This window comes from Eurytemora carolleeae, unplaced genomic scaffold (assembly GCF_000591075.1).
Source record: "Eurytemora carolleeae unplaced genomic scaffold, Eaff_2.0 scaffold1997, whole genome shotgun sequence".
NCBI lineage: Eukaryota > Metazoa > Arthropoda > Copepoda > Calanoida > Temoridae > Eurytemora > Eurytemora carolleeae.
Genome location: NW_019398024.1, coordinates 1 through 14622, shown reverse-complemented (window position 1 = coordinate 14622; position 14622 = coordinate 1). Strand labels below are relative to the sequence as shown.

Below are 14622 nucleotides of genomic sequence, written 5' to 3'. Positions count from 1 at the left end.
CATACATTGTTACATTAACATTAACACTAGAGAACTGCATCTAATTTACTATTTCTAGAGAACTACACTCCAAATCTTGTTTCTAGAGAACTGCACCCCAAATCCTATATACAAAGAACTGCACCTCAAATACTATTTCAAGAGAACTACACTTCAATTCTTGTTTTTAGAGAACTGCACCTCAAATCCTATATGTAAAGAACTGCACCTCAATTACTATTTCAAGAGAACTACACTCCAAATCTTGTTTCTAGAGAACTGCACCCAAATTACTAGCTCTAGAGAACTGCACCAAAATTACTATTTCAAGAGAACTACACTCCAAATTAATATTTCTAGAAATTACACTCCAAATCTTGTTTCTAGAGAACTGCATCGGCCCCAAATCCTTTATATAGAGAACGAGGCCCCAAATTTTATTTCTAGAGAACTATACCCCAGCTCATAAATGCTTTGGGAGGGTTAAGTTCTGACGGAATTAGGCTTTGATGTGTTAGCTTCTCCTTCCTTTTAATCAAACAGGGTTATTGAACCCTGGAATAGATTGCCAACTGAATTGAAAGATAGCAGGACTGTAAAATCATTTAAGGATGGACTGGATAACATCATTTAAACCAAAGATGCTACAGCTACATAGGACCACAATGAAGCTCCTGCTATAATGTTACCTGGATTTCTAGGAGTCAACATAGAAGTATAAGGTAAGATAAGATAAGAGAGGATCTGAAGACCCCCCCATCTTGGAGAGCCCAGACCGCCATCGGGGCTAACTCCCATGAGCTCCGGCACCCCCTGGCTCCCATACTTACAATGGGAAGATGCTACCAGTGGGTCGGGCAGAATCACAAAGTGATTCTGATGTGCATCCTCCAACAGCCTCAATGGTGATAACACAAGAAAAGACATTACTTGTTTACAACCCAGCCACTAATTGGATCCAATTCTCTAGAACGGTATAGAGACTGGAAGCTCTGGCAGCCATTGTACGGGCGTTGGCTCCATCACCCCCTAAATAGTCCTTGAAGATCATCCCTATGGGGTCGTGAGTTGGATACATGATTTTTCATGTATTGAGTTATGCCTTTAGTATATCGGGCAAATGCTACTTCTGGGCACACCACTCCGACATGTAGTTCGTTGAGGGCGGCTGTAGCACCCATCTCTTTACACCATGGACAATTTTTATAGGATCTACCATGAACATTAGGTCTCCGGTTTCCCAAGCCAGCATCCCCTGCTCTAAACCTACTGAGCGCTTTGAATTCATCAGAATCGTTGACGTGGGGCTGCAATGAGAACCATCTTACTGGTTTTGGCATTCACAACAACGAGGGTAAGGCAGCCTTCCGGCTGAGGTTCTCTGAGATATGAAGCTCCATGAGCATTTATCGCAGGGTCCCTTTACGAACAAGCTGTATGGATTTCTATGTTAAGCTTGGAAAGAGTAGCATTTGTTTGCAAAGTCCATATGTCAGTAGGATTAGCGAAGACAACTGAAGCTACCTCTTTGACAATAGGATCCCTGTTCTTAGTCGCCAGATCATGACAGAACAGGACCTGTCTAGAGTGGATTCGTTGTCCAAAGGGCATAAGCCCATCATAAAGTATAAAGTAAAAAGAAGCAAGTAATTTTTTTAAAAATTTTGAAAATCGCCTGTAAATTGAGATACAATGCAGATTATACAATTGGTGCAAGTTTAATGTGTTTTTTTTTCAGATAAATATATGTTTTAATTAGAGAACTTTCATTGGTCAAAATGTCAGGGAATAAAACTGGGAATATAACCATCCTTGGTCCTGTTAGTAATAGGATAAATAAAGGTAATACCGATATTAAACTGTACATAGTCATGTTAGTAATAGGATTAATAAAGTTATTTTAGACTGTTCTATAACTATTATTATTATTATTAAAAAACACTTCTGCGGATGTTCTGGTCCCCAAGGAAGTCGCACCCATCAGTACTTCCCCTCACGATACATGTTCAACCACGCCTGGGGTGGTCTGTTTGTTAATCGCTTAGGGGATGTCCTAATTTAAATCCTGGATGTAAGCGCACCAGGTGTAGGGATTTTTGGGAACCTGAGTAAGCCGAATCCCCAGGTTGACATCCAATAACCCACAGGCCCAGTGTTGAGTGTAGTTTATTTCTGTGTAAAATCGTTCATAGCAATTTCCAATAAAAATTTATAAAGGATAAATATTGGTCTGGCAACTAATCTTTTACGCTTTTTTTTAAAATATTACTTATTATTATTATTACTCTGATATATTTGATAAATTAATATAATTTCTCACCTCACAAATGTTGGGTTCGAATCATCCATCTCTCTACTATAGTATTTATGTCACAAGCCCAGTTTAGCAGTTTCAGACTCCCACACAAATCCTGTCCCAGGTATCGTCTTAGGATGTATTTGTTGGCCTTCCCCAGGTACTGCTGTATATAGGTGACTAGTCCAGCCTTCTTTCTCTCCTCGCTAGTTGCTGGGCATTCGAGTATCATGTGTGCTTCATTTAGCCTAACATCTGGGCCATTTGCACTACATACTGAACACAACTTCCACTGGTTTCCATACTTATTTTTCATACAATTTCCTAGTTGAAGATTGCCAGACCTGACCAAGTGACCATGTTTATGATTTTACTCCGTCTAGAGTCAGTTACATGATCCTGCAGTTTGAACCATTCATGATTGGAGTGAACTGTGTTCACTGTTCACGCTTGGCATCTATAACATCTCCAATGGCCACATCGTTAACTTTCTCACGCAACTGCTTAAGATTTAGATCTGGGATGTTGGCCTCAATAGCCTCTTCAATTTCCTTGATGTCCCTGGCCCACTCATCCTCCTCTGGGTTCTCCTTGAGACATTCAGTAAGAATAGGATCTTGTTTCTTGAATATCGCCCTCTAATAATATCTGGCCTTTCTCAACCAGATTCTATACTTCATGGGCATGAGTCCTGCCTCAGTTCATGTGGATACTTCAGAGGTTGACCTGGGAACCTGCAGTATGAAGTTTCCAATTTACACCTGGATCTTTTCCAGAGCCTCTGTTGTTCTTTTGCTGTAGCTCATAACCTTCGAACAATACAGGATAGCTGGGATTCCACATGTTTCTCATAGGAATCTTGCAACTCTTGACCTGTCCAACCCTGCTCTAGTTAGGCTCATGATTGAATGGGGATACCTGCGCGCCGATGACACTACATCTTTTTCCCTGTTTAAAATACACCTGCCTCGCAGTTGAATGTTGACTCCTTAATCAGCAACTTACTTAGCAACTAAGGATTCTTCCAGTGTATCCTCAAGTCCCCAATTCTCCATTTCTTACTGTGATCCCCTGTGGTGAGGACAAAAGATTTACTTACTGACAGAACCATTTTCATACTTGTTCAGAACTGGTTTAGTTGCCCTAGTAAGTAGCACATTCCTCTGATTGGAGTTTTGGACACCAGTATCAAATCATCTGCAAAGAATAGTCCAGTCAAATGCACTCCACCAATTTCGATCCCTAATTTTGTCTCTTGCAACCAGATCCCTAGTCCAGCAATATATAATGCAAATAACAATGGTGATAGGGCACATCTTTGCTTGACTCCACCTGTAAACCAGAGCGGGGCAGACAAACCTTGGCTTAAGTTAATTACAACGTTATCATTATCATACATTGACTGCACCATCTGTAACACTTTGCCTCCAAATCGCTGCACTCTAGTTTCTTAAAGAGTATCTCACAATTTATTAAGTAATATGCCTTCTGGAGGTCACAGAATGCTACTGATATCCTGTATTTCTGTTTCTTAGCTTTCCTTACTGCAGCCAACAAAAGGAATATACAATCCGTGGTTGAACTCCCTGGTCTGAATCCGTATTGAGTATCTCCAAACAGGTTTTCTCTCTCACAAATCTTCAACATTCTATTGTTGAGTGTCTTGGTGATTACTGGAGACTGTTATTTGTTGCTTATTCAAGATTCTAAGTAATGCTTCTTTCTTGTCTATAAGTGACATTTTTCCAGTACTCAGGCACTCAGGCGTCTCTCCTGACTCCAGGGACTCATTAACCAACTCAGTTAGCCTCTTATTAAATAGTTCTGATGAATTTTTATATAACCTGCTTGGTATCTCATCTACACCTGAAGCTCTCTTATCCTTGTGGCTATTTACCAGATTTTGAATAAACCTTTCTGATACTGGAGCACACACTTCCGATTCAAACTTTGGGCCTTCATGATCTTTTCTAATCCACTCTCCGTGGTCCTCATGATGCATTGCATAAGCTGTTTTGACCAGCTGCTCTCCTTTGAAGTCAAAGATCCTGGATTTTTGTCACCTATATATTTTTCCAAGTTCAAGTAAAACCACTTCTTCTATCAGCTTCCTGTTTGTCACTAATTGTCCATCCGCATCCTCCACTGCACTCAAAGACGACATTTGCTTCATTACCTTCTTCACCAAGGCCCAGAACTGTTTAGATTTTAGTAAAGTGTTCATCCTTAACTCATTCAGCCTCTTCATTTTATCCTCTAGACTCTTAACCCTGCATTTGTCGGACACGTCATGCTAATGTATTAATTTCTCACTCAGTTTTTGTTTCTCCTCCACGTTCCAGATTGCGCCAGCCAATCTCCAAGACGCTTTAGATATCGTTAATTTCTTGGCCGACTTTTCCAACCACTTTTGTCTGTCCTTAAGTTTTCTGAGGGACTTGCTGATCTTGACTTTTTTCCTCTTTTTCTCCCTTCGTCTAGGGTTACCAAAAATCTTCAGTCCTGCCTTTCTAATTACCTCCTGTAGCCTAAGACATTTATCATTTAAGGATAACTCCCCATAATCTGACTGTTGATTCAATAATTCATTTAGGCATGCCTTGAATTCTGTGAAAATTGTATTTTTCGGAATATGGATTTCATCCCCATCCTAAACCCCTTCATCTGGTTCAGCCTCTACTGCTTCTATCTCGAGTACTAGCCCTGCATGGTCGCTTCCTGTGAAAATATCCCCCTCCTTGTCAATCTTCAGACTGCATATCCTACTGGATATTCCCCCTGTGGATAACACATAGTCCAGTATTGTTGAGTATCCTCCTGCTGTCCTTGTGAACAGTCCTGTTGTAAGATTTGGGTCTGCGTTCGCCATCTTCATGCAGTTTATAGCAACAAAATCTTGGAGAAGTCGGCCATTAAAATTCACATTTGGCAGGTTTCCAGCAATACCATCCTCCCCGCACCCAACATGCCATTGAAATCTCCAAAGATATATGCTTCATTCCCGTCTACCTTGAGTTTCTCCAGGTCCTTTTTCAAGCTTAGATACATATTGCTATTCCAGGTTCTGTATCCTTCACTTCCTGGAACCTGCGCTGCCATGTATACAAATCCTATTGTTATCTGGATCTCTCCTAAGTGTAATCAGATCCAAGCTTTTTCTTTCTCTGTTCCTGGTGTCTCTGGGTATATAGGGTTCCAGGCAGAATGTCTAATCCCATCCTTTACAAGTAACAGAATTCCTCCGCCAGCTCTCTCCCCATATCCCCTCTCCACTGTTATAGTTCTATATCTGTGGAACATAGATAAGTCCTCATAATTATATTCTCTTATACGAGTCTCCACCAATCCTATGATACTTAGATCCTGGGTCTCCAATATGTCTGTCACGGTTTGTTTCTTCACATAGCATTGGAGGCTGTTTACATTCCAGGAGGCTATCTTCATTGTTTGTATAGACTCATCCTCTTGATGTCTTTGTTGATCCTTTCTCCATCTTAATTGATACCAGTTTACATATCGACGTTTGCTATTCTTCATTCTGCCTCTTGTTATCCTTCCTGGATTACTCCTCTCTAAGCGAACGTTGTGCAGCTCCTGGTTTGAATACACCTTAATTTACGCTGGTCCTGGATAGTCCTTCATAGTCCTGTTAGTTGTAGGATTTATTAAGTTATTTAAGACCGTTCTATAACTATGCATATTGCATAGTCCTGTTAGTAATAGGATTAATTAAGTTATTTTAGACCGTTCTATAACTATGCAATGCCCTGTTAGTAATAGGATTAATAAAGTAATTTTAGACTGTTCTATAACAATGCATAGTCCTGTTAGTAATAGGATTTATAAAGATATTTTAGACCATTCTATAACTTATGCATAGTCCTGTTAGTAAAAGGATAAATAAGTTATTTTAGACCGTTCTATAACTATACATTGCCCTGTCATTAATAGGATTAATATAGGTAATTTAAACCTTTACATAGCTAAACATATTCCTGTTAGTAATATGAATTATAAAGGTAATCTAGACCAATAGATAACTCTGATGCTTAGTCCTCTTAGGAATAGGAATGAAAAGGTATTCTAGTACATTATACAACTGTTTATAGTCCTGTTAGTAAAAGGAGTAAGAAAGGTATTTTAGACTGTTATATAACCAAAATACTTCATTTTAGTCATAATGGTCCAAAAAGCGTTTTTGAAGACATTGGCTTCGCTTGTATATCTTTACACTGTTTTTATATAGAGATTTTACCACTTCAATTGGTGGCACAGTTTTTCCACCTTTCTCGTCAAACTATAATTTCTTCGTATGATTTAGGTCCAGATCTTTCAGTTCTTAAGCCTCCAATCCTGACAACAATAACAGGCATGAAACAGGCAGTACACAGCCTCGAGACTGGTTCCTTGGAGGTTAAACGTGTTCTGCTGAACGAGGCCAACCTTATTTACGAGTGCAAAGTCTGCCTTGGGATGTTTAGGAGTATAGCTAATCTAGGAAACCTTAAAGAAAAATATCCAGAATTTTAAGTCTTGCATTTTTTCATCGATGTGTTCAATAAAGTTATTTTTGTTTAAAGTTTTCTTGTATTTTTAAAAATCATGAAATACTTTTTCTTTGCCTTACAGTCGCACACAAGCGTTCCTTTTGCAAGGAACTGTCCAGCAATGTGAACCACAAGTTCTCCGGACAGGACAAGGAAAATCAGACCACTGTGGTGATCAAGGCGGAGGATACACAATGCTCCTCCGACCCTGAGAACTGGAATATGGATAATTATTCACCTAGTATGGATCTCATCAGAACCTCAGGTTATTGTTAGGGCCTTACCTCTAATCTTCAACTAGAGACGTAACTTCAAACGGCCTTCTATGCCTGATTCGCAACAGTACCTTTCAATATTTATCCCAAATGATAAATGCTTGAAAAGTGTTGAATTCTGATAATTCCCTCCGTTGTGTTATTTGTGTAGAGAAACCACAAAAGAAAATGATAAATTTTCAAAGTTAAGAACATAGATATCTCATTCATACAAGATCACATACTTCCGAAGCTTTTTATGGTACTGTTGGTAATCGGACACATTACTGGGAGAAGTCTAAAGTCCCTTTAAACATGTGCCGTAATAACAATTTTTTTCTTTAATTTTATAATTTCCATAATAACTGTGCTTATTTAATTTTTTAATTTTAATCAAATTAATTTAAAAAATTCGAACCAAGAAAATTTTTGGAAAATTGGTTTTGAAAATGAAAAAGTAAATTATTCAGAAATACCTATGCGCTAGATCCGGATAGGATCCGGATCAGAATGAAATGAATCCTAACAGCATAAATATTTTGTTATTAAAGGGATTATCAATGACATCCTCTTCGCTCCTCTTGTGAACAAATTGAAGCCCGAGAAATCTCGTGATCTTAAATCTGTTGCAACTTATCTCACCGCCATAGCTTCACAAGATCCTAACTCTGTTTACAGGTTTTTTTACTTCTTAAATTTTCCTTGGGTTTTTAATTTTTTTACAAATTATTATTTTTATGAATTTTTATAAATTGGGTACAGGTAATACAGAAATCTTTTATTTTAATTATTCTTATTTCAGTGTCTGTTAGTCCCTGGCTTAGTCATATTCACTATGTATTATGATCACAGATTCCTTTTACAGTCTACAGCAGTTTTTTGTAATACATCCAGTAGTCATATATGTCCACTAAGTCCCATAATCGTAGGTCTGTGCAGTCCTAAGTAGTAAGTAGTTCCTGGCAGTACTGGACTATATTTCTTCTGTAAAAGTCTTTATGATCAAAATCCCTTTGTCCTTGTTTGCCAGTAAGGGGTTTATCCCTGTTTCGCTCTTATAGTCTGCAAAAGTCCTATTAGTCCGATATAATCCTTATTATATTTATCGTTATTCTTCTTAGGTTTGTGTAACCTTAAATGATATATGTATTGTAATTCTCATGAGAAGTTACATAAATACAGTTTTTTTGAGAGGATAAATTAAGAATGAGTGACTTTCTTTAAGTCGAAAACAAGAAAATAGTAATTAAGTCATATTTCAGGGTGGTCAAAATGTACGGATTGTACGGATTTTTTTTATCTTTACCAAAAGATTGTATGGATTATGCGGAATATATGGATAATGTCTTAAATTGTACTGATTGTCATGGTTTTACCAGGAAAACGTTATTTTTTTCGATTTTGACTCATCTTTTGCTAATTTTTGCATGAAAGTTCTTCTAAAATAAATATCGCCAAAATGAAGTTAAACTTTCATTCCGAATTATATTTGGTTGATTGTTGTTTCAATTGACAATCAAAATTCATCCTTTCATCTTTTCGAGAATACGTTCGAGAAGTGTTCATTAAGAATATGTTCCAGAAGTACTGTCCCGCAAAAACTTTGCAGTATGGGTATTTGGTACTGAGGGAAAAATTTTTGTTTAAATTTCACAATCAAGGTGTCATCGAAACGCTAAAATTTTCAGCTATTTCCTGGTGTAAATTTTTTCTTTCTATATCTCATGCTTTTTTGTGTGTTACAACCACTTCTTTGAGTATGAGTCAAAAATCTTAAAAAGCTAAAAATTTATGTTGTGACCAGATTTAGGAAAAATAAAAAATACTACGTTTTTAAGGTTATGAGTCTCCGACTCCTCTCGCAGTAAAAGAGCTTCCAGTGAAATGAGATGATAACAATCTCTTTATTCAGTTCAAAGTGAATTAGATCAATGATTAATTATTTAGTTTTTTTCATGCAATTTTTGTATTTTTTTCAGAGAAATATTTTTACTTATTACTAATATTTAATACTCAGATTTACTCATAAAATTCTACTTTATTATTAATTTTAAATGCAGATTTTTGTCTTCCTGGTGCTGATAACTTTAGAAGATTACTTTAGTATGCTCTGTATGTTTAATAGAACTGTTAAAGGGACTGTTAGCGTAATTTCAAGTAACTCTCCAGTCTCCATGCAAGGATGGCCGATTTACTACGATACCCTTGAAACCTTAATCTAATCAAACATAGGGTCGTATTTCTGACTCAAAAATTGTTTATTTCTGTGAATTTCTTCATTTTTTCTAATGAGCAAGAAATTCGCAAGTCACTTTCGCGCAGAGACACCGCAAATGAAAATAAACAGTTTAAAGAAACAAAAAACTTGGGTATCTAATTAACATTTTATCAGACAGCGCTTTTAAAGGTACAGTTGTGAATTGGGCATTGCCATCTTTATTAGAAGGGTCGCTTGAAATTACGCTTACAGTCCCTTGTGTCTCTTTAAGTGTAAGAAACTTATTTGAGGGTCATTAAGATTATGTTGTCAAAATAAAGTTGATGTTCGCCCAACTGAACTTCAGTTTGAGGTCGGAACTACTGTATTGTTAATGCACTCAGAAACCACTAATTGCTATCTTCTGTAGTCTGACCATTGGTTATTTAATTTCAATAACTCTCATCTAAATTGTTTTCTTCCAAAAAGTACGAACCCCATTTATATTTTATGATAATTTATTAAGTTTTCTAAACCATTATTGAAAAAAATATTTTGTGCATAAAAAGCATGTTTAATTCAACTTCAGATATTATTTACATAAACAGTTTTATATATGGGGCAAAGAACGACAAATAGTCATTGTTACCTCTTGGTTCAGATATAGACAAATATATAATTTTTCTTATTATGCGAACATTGACACAGATGTAAATGATATAAAACGATCTTCTGAAAATATAATTGTATGATGGAGACCCCTTGTCCCCCCTAGTGTATAGTTTTATTTGTTTTTTACCAATCCTAAAATTGTATCTCAACATTTTTATGTTACGAACAGAAAATTATTTAGTTTGTTTCGTTTCAGTTATTAAATAGTCTTTAATATATTTTTATAAATATTTATGATAATAAAGTTATGATGTGCTCGTAAATATTTCAGATAAAATGGGTCCGCCGAGATTGTTGAATCACATGAGCAATATTCTAGGCAGGAGAAATAAGTTCATATAAACAAGATTTACCAGATTTAAAGGGGTTGTGCACTGTTTAATGTTCACCTTGTTTTAAAGGAGAGTTCGCGAAAAATGAACACTTTGGATTTTTTGATCTGTTGGGAAACGCGTTAATATTATTTTTTTATTAAAACGGTTTCAATCTACTGCTATTGTAAAGAATCATCCTGTTTCCTATGATTTTTCAAGAAAATCCCTTAATGAGGCTTATTTAAGAATCACAACTGTACTCTGTTCTTTATCTAAGTACCGATGATGAAGATATCTGCGTTTGTCAATCTAAGAATAAAAGATTTATCATAAGGATTTAAAGTTACTGTTGTGATGATTCGTTCATGGAACACTTTTGTGAACGGGTTGCTTTAAACTACACCCTGACTTTTGAAAATCTAGTTTATCGAAGCAAAGATTAACGTAATAAGATAAACCCCCCAAGTTTGGATACAAATTGAATCACTTCAAAAAGTTTGTTTACAGAGTTTAGAATCCGGTTTCTTAACATAATTGTTCCTTCGATCAGGATCTGTAACATAAAAGCTCTTTGGATCCGGATCAAAGTGGCAAGCAGAAACGCTATGCCAGTATGCCCATATACTTTTCTAATTTGTCAATAAAGTTCTACAACTATGCATAGTACTGTTAGTAAAAGGATAAATAAGTTATTTTAGACCGTTTTATAACTATGCATAGTACTGTTAGTAATAGGATAAATAAGTTGTTTTAGACCTTTCTATAACTATGCATACTGTATAGTCCTGTTAGTAAAAGGATTAATAAAGTTATTTTAGACCGTTATATAACTATGCATAGTCCTGTTAGTAATAGAATTAATAAAGTTATTTTAGACTGTTCTATAACTATGCATAGTTCTGTTAGTAATAGGATTTATAAAGATATTTTAGACCATTCTATAACTTATGCATAGTACTGTTAGTAAAAGGATAAATAAGTTATTTTAGACTGTTCTATAACTATACATTGCCCTGTTATTAAAGGATTAATATAGGTAATTTAAACCTTTACATAGCTAAACATATTCCTGTTAGTAATATGAATTATAAAGGTAATCTAGACCAATAGATAACTCTGATGCTTAGTCCTCTTAGGAATAGGAATGAAAAGGTATTCTAGTACATTATACAACTGTTTATAGTCCTGTTAGTAAAAGGTGTAAGAAAGGTATTTTAGACCGTTATATAATCAAAATACTTCATTTTAGTCATAATGGTCCAAAAAAGCGTTTTTGAAGACAGTGGCTTCGCTTGTATATCTTTACACTGTTTTTATACAGAGATTTTACCACTTCAATTGGCGGCACAGTTTTTTCACCTTTCTCGTCAAACTATAATTTCTTCGTATGATTTAGGTCCAGATCTTTCAGTTCTTAAGCCTCCAATCCTGACAACAATAACAGGCATGAAACAGGCAGTACACAGCCTCGAGACTGGTTCCTTGGAGGTTAAACGTGTTCTGCTGAACGAGGCCAACCTTATTTACGAGTGCAAAGTCTGCCTTGGGATGTTTAGGAGTATAGCTAATCTAGGAAACCTTAAAGAAAAATATCCAGAATTTTAAGTCTTGCATTTTTTCATCCATGTGTTCAATAAAATTATTTTTGTTTGAAGTTTTCTTGTATTTTTAAAAATCATGAAATAATTTTTCTTTGTCTTACAGTCGCACACAAGCGTTCCTTTTGCAAGGAACTGTCCAGCAATGTGAACCACAAGTTCTCCGGACAGGACAAGGAGAATCAGACCACCGTGGTGATCAAGGCGGAGGATACGCAATGCTCCTCCGACCCTGAGAACTGGAATATGGATAATTATTCACCTAGTATGGATCTCATCAGAACCTCAGGTTATTGTTAGGGCCTTACCTCTAATCTTCAACTAGAGACGTAACTTCAAACGGCCTTCTATGCCTGATTCGCAACAGTACCTTTCAATATTTATCCCAAATGATAAGAATTTCCTTGCTTGAAAAATTTTTGAATTCTGAAAATTCCCTCCATTGCGTTGCAGAAGAAGTCACTTTTGCAGAGAAACCACAAAAGAAAATGATAAATTTTCAAAGTTAAGAACATAGATATCTCATTCATACAAGATCACATACTTCCGAAGCTTTTTATGGTACTGTTGGTAATCGGACACATTACTGGGAGAAGTCTAAAGTCCCTTTAAACATGTGCCGTAATAACAATTTTTTTCTTTAATTTTATAATTTCCATAATAACTGTGCTTATTTAATTTTTTAATTTTAATCAAATTAATTTAAAAAATTCAAACCAAGAAAATTTTTGGAAAATTGGTTTTGAAAATGAAAAAGTAAATTATTCAGAAATACCTATGCGCTAGATCCGGATAGGATCCGGATCAGAATGAAATGAATCCTAACAGCATAAATATTTTGTTATTAAAGGGATTATCAATGACATCCTCTTCGCTCCTCTTGTGAACAAATTGAAGCCCGAGAAATCTCGTGATCTTAAATCTGTTGCAACTTATCTCACCGCCATAGCTTCACAAGATCCTAACTCTGTTTACAGGTTTTTTTACTTCTTAAATTTTCCTTGGGTTTTTAATTTTTTTACAAATTATTATTTTTATGAATTTTTATAAATTGGGTACAGGTAATACAGAAATCTTTTATTTTAATTATTCTTATTATCTTTTCTTCCCAAGAAATTAAAATCATTTTGAACATGTTAACATTCCCCTAAACTCGCATTCAGCTCGAAACTGAGCTAGTTTTATTGGTTCTGAAATAGAAGGGAGCATAAGTCTCATTCATAAGATTACAGGTTCAATGTAATTATTATTAGTATTATCAATAAACTCCCAAAGTGTAATGTAAATCTAATTCTAACTGAGTTTCATTTATTAAATTTAAACTGTACCCAAAAATAATCTGTGCTGAAAACTTTAGAATGAGATATCCTTAATCTTGCTCTCTTAATTAATCTGAAGATTAAAAATGAGAGGAGAACAAGCCATATTTAATCTGGAGATTAAGAAAAAGAGTGGATTAAGCCTTAATCCCGATATCCACCATTCTAAAGTTTTCAGCTTTGAATGAGTAATGATTTTGCAGTTTTTCAATTAAGCGACAAAAATAGTCTGGTACCATCTTAAAGTTAATGATAATGATAATGATAATGTGATCGTTTATGAATTTCTTCAAATTGACCGAAAATTAAGTTGGCTATTCCATTTAATTTTCAATATCTATTACAGAACGAATAAGTTGAATGTGACAGAAGAACCAAAGGAGAGAAGAGTACTACTGGAACCCATATATAATACCAAGAATGCTCTCTACCAAACCTGGAAGGTGTCTGAGGGCCAGGAGTCAGTAAAGGATATGAACGGGAAAATAAACCAACAGAAACTTGTTGATAATCATATTGTGATCAGGTTCGATGAAGAAGAAGGAGAGAAAGTAGAACCAAACCAGAAACCATTGACTCAGACAGTCCCGAAGAACGACGATTCTTCAGAAAATCTGATTCAAAGATTACCATGTATGTTCTGCAAAGCTCACTTTACGTCATGGAAAAGTGCAAAGAGACATATGACACAGTCTCACAAGAAAACTATCGAGTTTGTCGATAGCAAACGAGATGCTGTATTTAGTAATGCTTTTACAGGTCCCAAAGGAGTATGGCATGTGGTTGATAAACTAGGACACTCAGCTGTTCCCCTGAATCCTGAACCCTCCGTCCTCCCAGATGGAAAGATGGAAAATAGCGTGACTCCTGTGAAATCTGTTAGTGTAGATATAAAGAAACTAAACCTTGTCAAAGAAGATATCTGTAGACTAGTTGGTACTGACCAGGTGTGCCCGATGCTTAAAACTAAGATTGGACCCGGGCTGGACTGGGATCAGATATCTGTCATGAAGCATACTAGGGAGTTGGAAAATATTCCAGAGGAAGTTGACAGAAAAATCATGGAGCACATTAATCGACGGCATCTTCAGTGTAAGATCTGCTATAAGCGGTTTAGAGGAACCTTTCTGGCTAAACAGCACGTGGCAACCACACATCTCAAGCTATATAGGTAGATTTTCAATATCATGTCGTATATTTTGAACAAATAATTTGGTACAGTTGAATACAAGCTTTATTCTATTTTATACGTTAAACACAAAAATCACATATTTCCTAATTCAGCGAACCATACCAAATATACTGGGGTGGGAAAAATTTTAGCTGAGTAAGGGAATACTTAAAAAAACATATCCCTTTAAAATAAAAAGGAAATGATAAAGGGTAACAAAGAAGTGATGGAAGAATAAAGAGGGAAATAAGGGAATTGAGTATTAACATAAAAAA

General features: G+C 35.7%; 2 protein-coding genes across 4 annotated transcripts; both read left to right on the top strand.

The window, feature by feature from the left end:
- Positions 1 to 1700: 1700 nt before the first annotated feature.
- LOC111716648 (uncharacterized) lies at positions 1701 to 7827 on the top strand. Its single transcript, XM_023492129.1, has 4 exons — positions 1701 to 1821; positions 6597 to 6773; positions 6905 to 7087; positions 7628 to 7827. The coding sequence occupies exons 1-4, from the start codon at positions 1758 to 1760 to the stop codon at positions 7825 to 7827; spliced, it is 624 nt and encodes a 207-aa protein (XP_023347897.1). The 5' UTR covers positions 1701 to 1757.
- A 1103-nt stretch (positions 7828 to 8930) lies between these two features.
- LOC111716646 (zinc finger protein 800) lies at positions 8931 to 14368 on the top strand. Of its 3 annotated transcripts, none has more exons than XM_023492127.1 (6): positions 8931 to 9223; positions 9547 to 10264; positions 11656 to 11832; positions 11964 to 12146; positions 12708 to 12834; positions 13523 to 14368. In XM_023492127.1, exons 2-6 carry the CDS (start codon positions 10222 to 10224, stop codon positions 14349 to 14351), a joined length of 1359 nt encoding a protein of 452 aa, XP_023347895.1. In that variant the 5' UTR covers positions 8931 to 9223; positions 9547 to 10221; the 3' UTR covers positions 14352 to 14368. The 3 variants fall into 3 exon arrangements, with proteins under 3 accessions (XP_023347895.1, XP_023347894.1, XP_023347893.1); XM_023492126.1 differs by having other exon boundaries at positions 8931 to 9233; XM_023492125.1 differs by having other exon boundaries at positions 8931 to 10264.
- The last annotated feature ends 254 nt before the right edge of the window (positions 14369 to 14622 follow it).

Coding starts and splice junctions, on each gene's coding strand:
- LOC111716648 (XM_023492129.1), top strand. CDS start 1,758: ATGTCAGGGAATAAAACTGGGAATATAACCATCCTTGGTCCTGTTAGT. Junction 1,822..6,596: donor TAGTAATAGGATAAATAAAG/GTAATACCGATA, acceptor CGTATGATTTAG/GTCCAGATCTTTCAGTTCTT. Junction 6,774..6,904: donor TAGGAGTATAGCTAATCTAG/GAAACCTTAAAG, acceptor TTTGCCTTACAG/TCGCACACAAGCGTTCCTTT.
- LOC111716646 (XM_023492127.1), top strand. CDS start 10,222: ATGGGTCCGCCGAGATTGTTGAATCACATGAGCAATATTCTAG. Junction 10,265..11,655: donor TCACATGAGCAATATTCTAG/GCAGGAGAAATA, acceptor CGTATGATTTAG/GTCCAGATCTTTCAGTTCTT. Junction 11,833..11,963: donor TAGGAGTATAGCTAATCTAG/GAAACCTTAAAG, acceptor TTTGTCTTACAG/TCGCACACAAGCGTTCCTTT.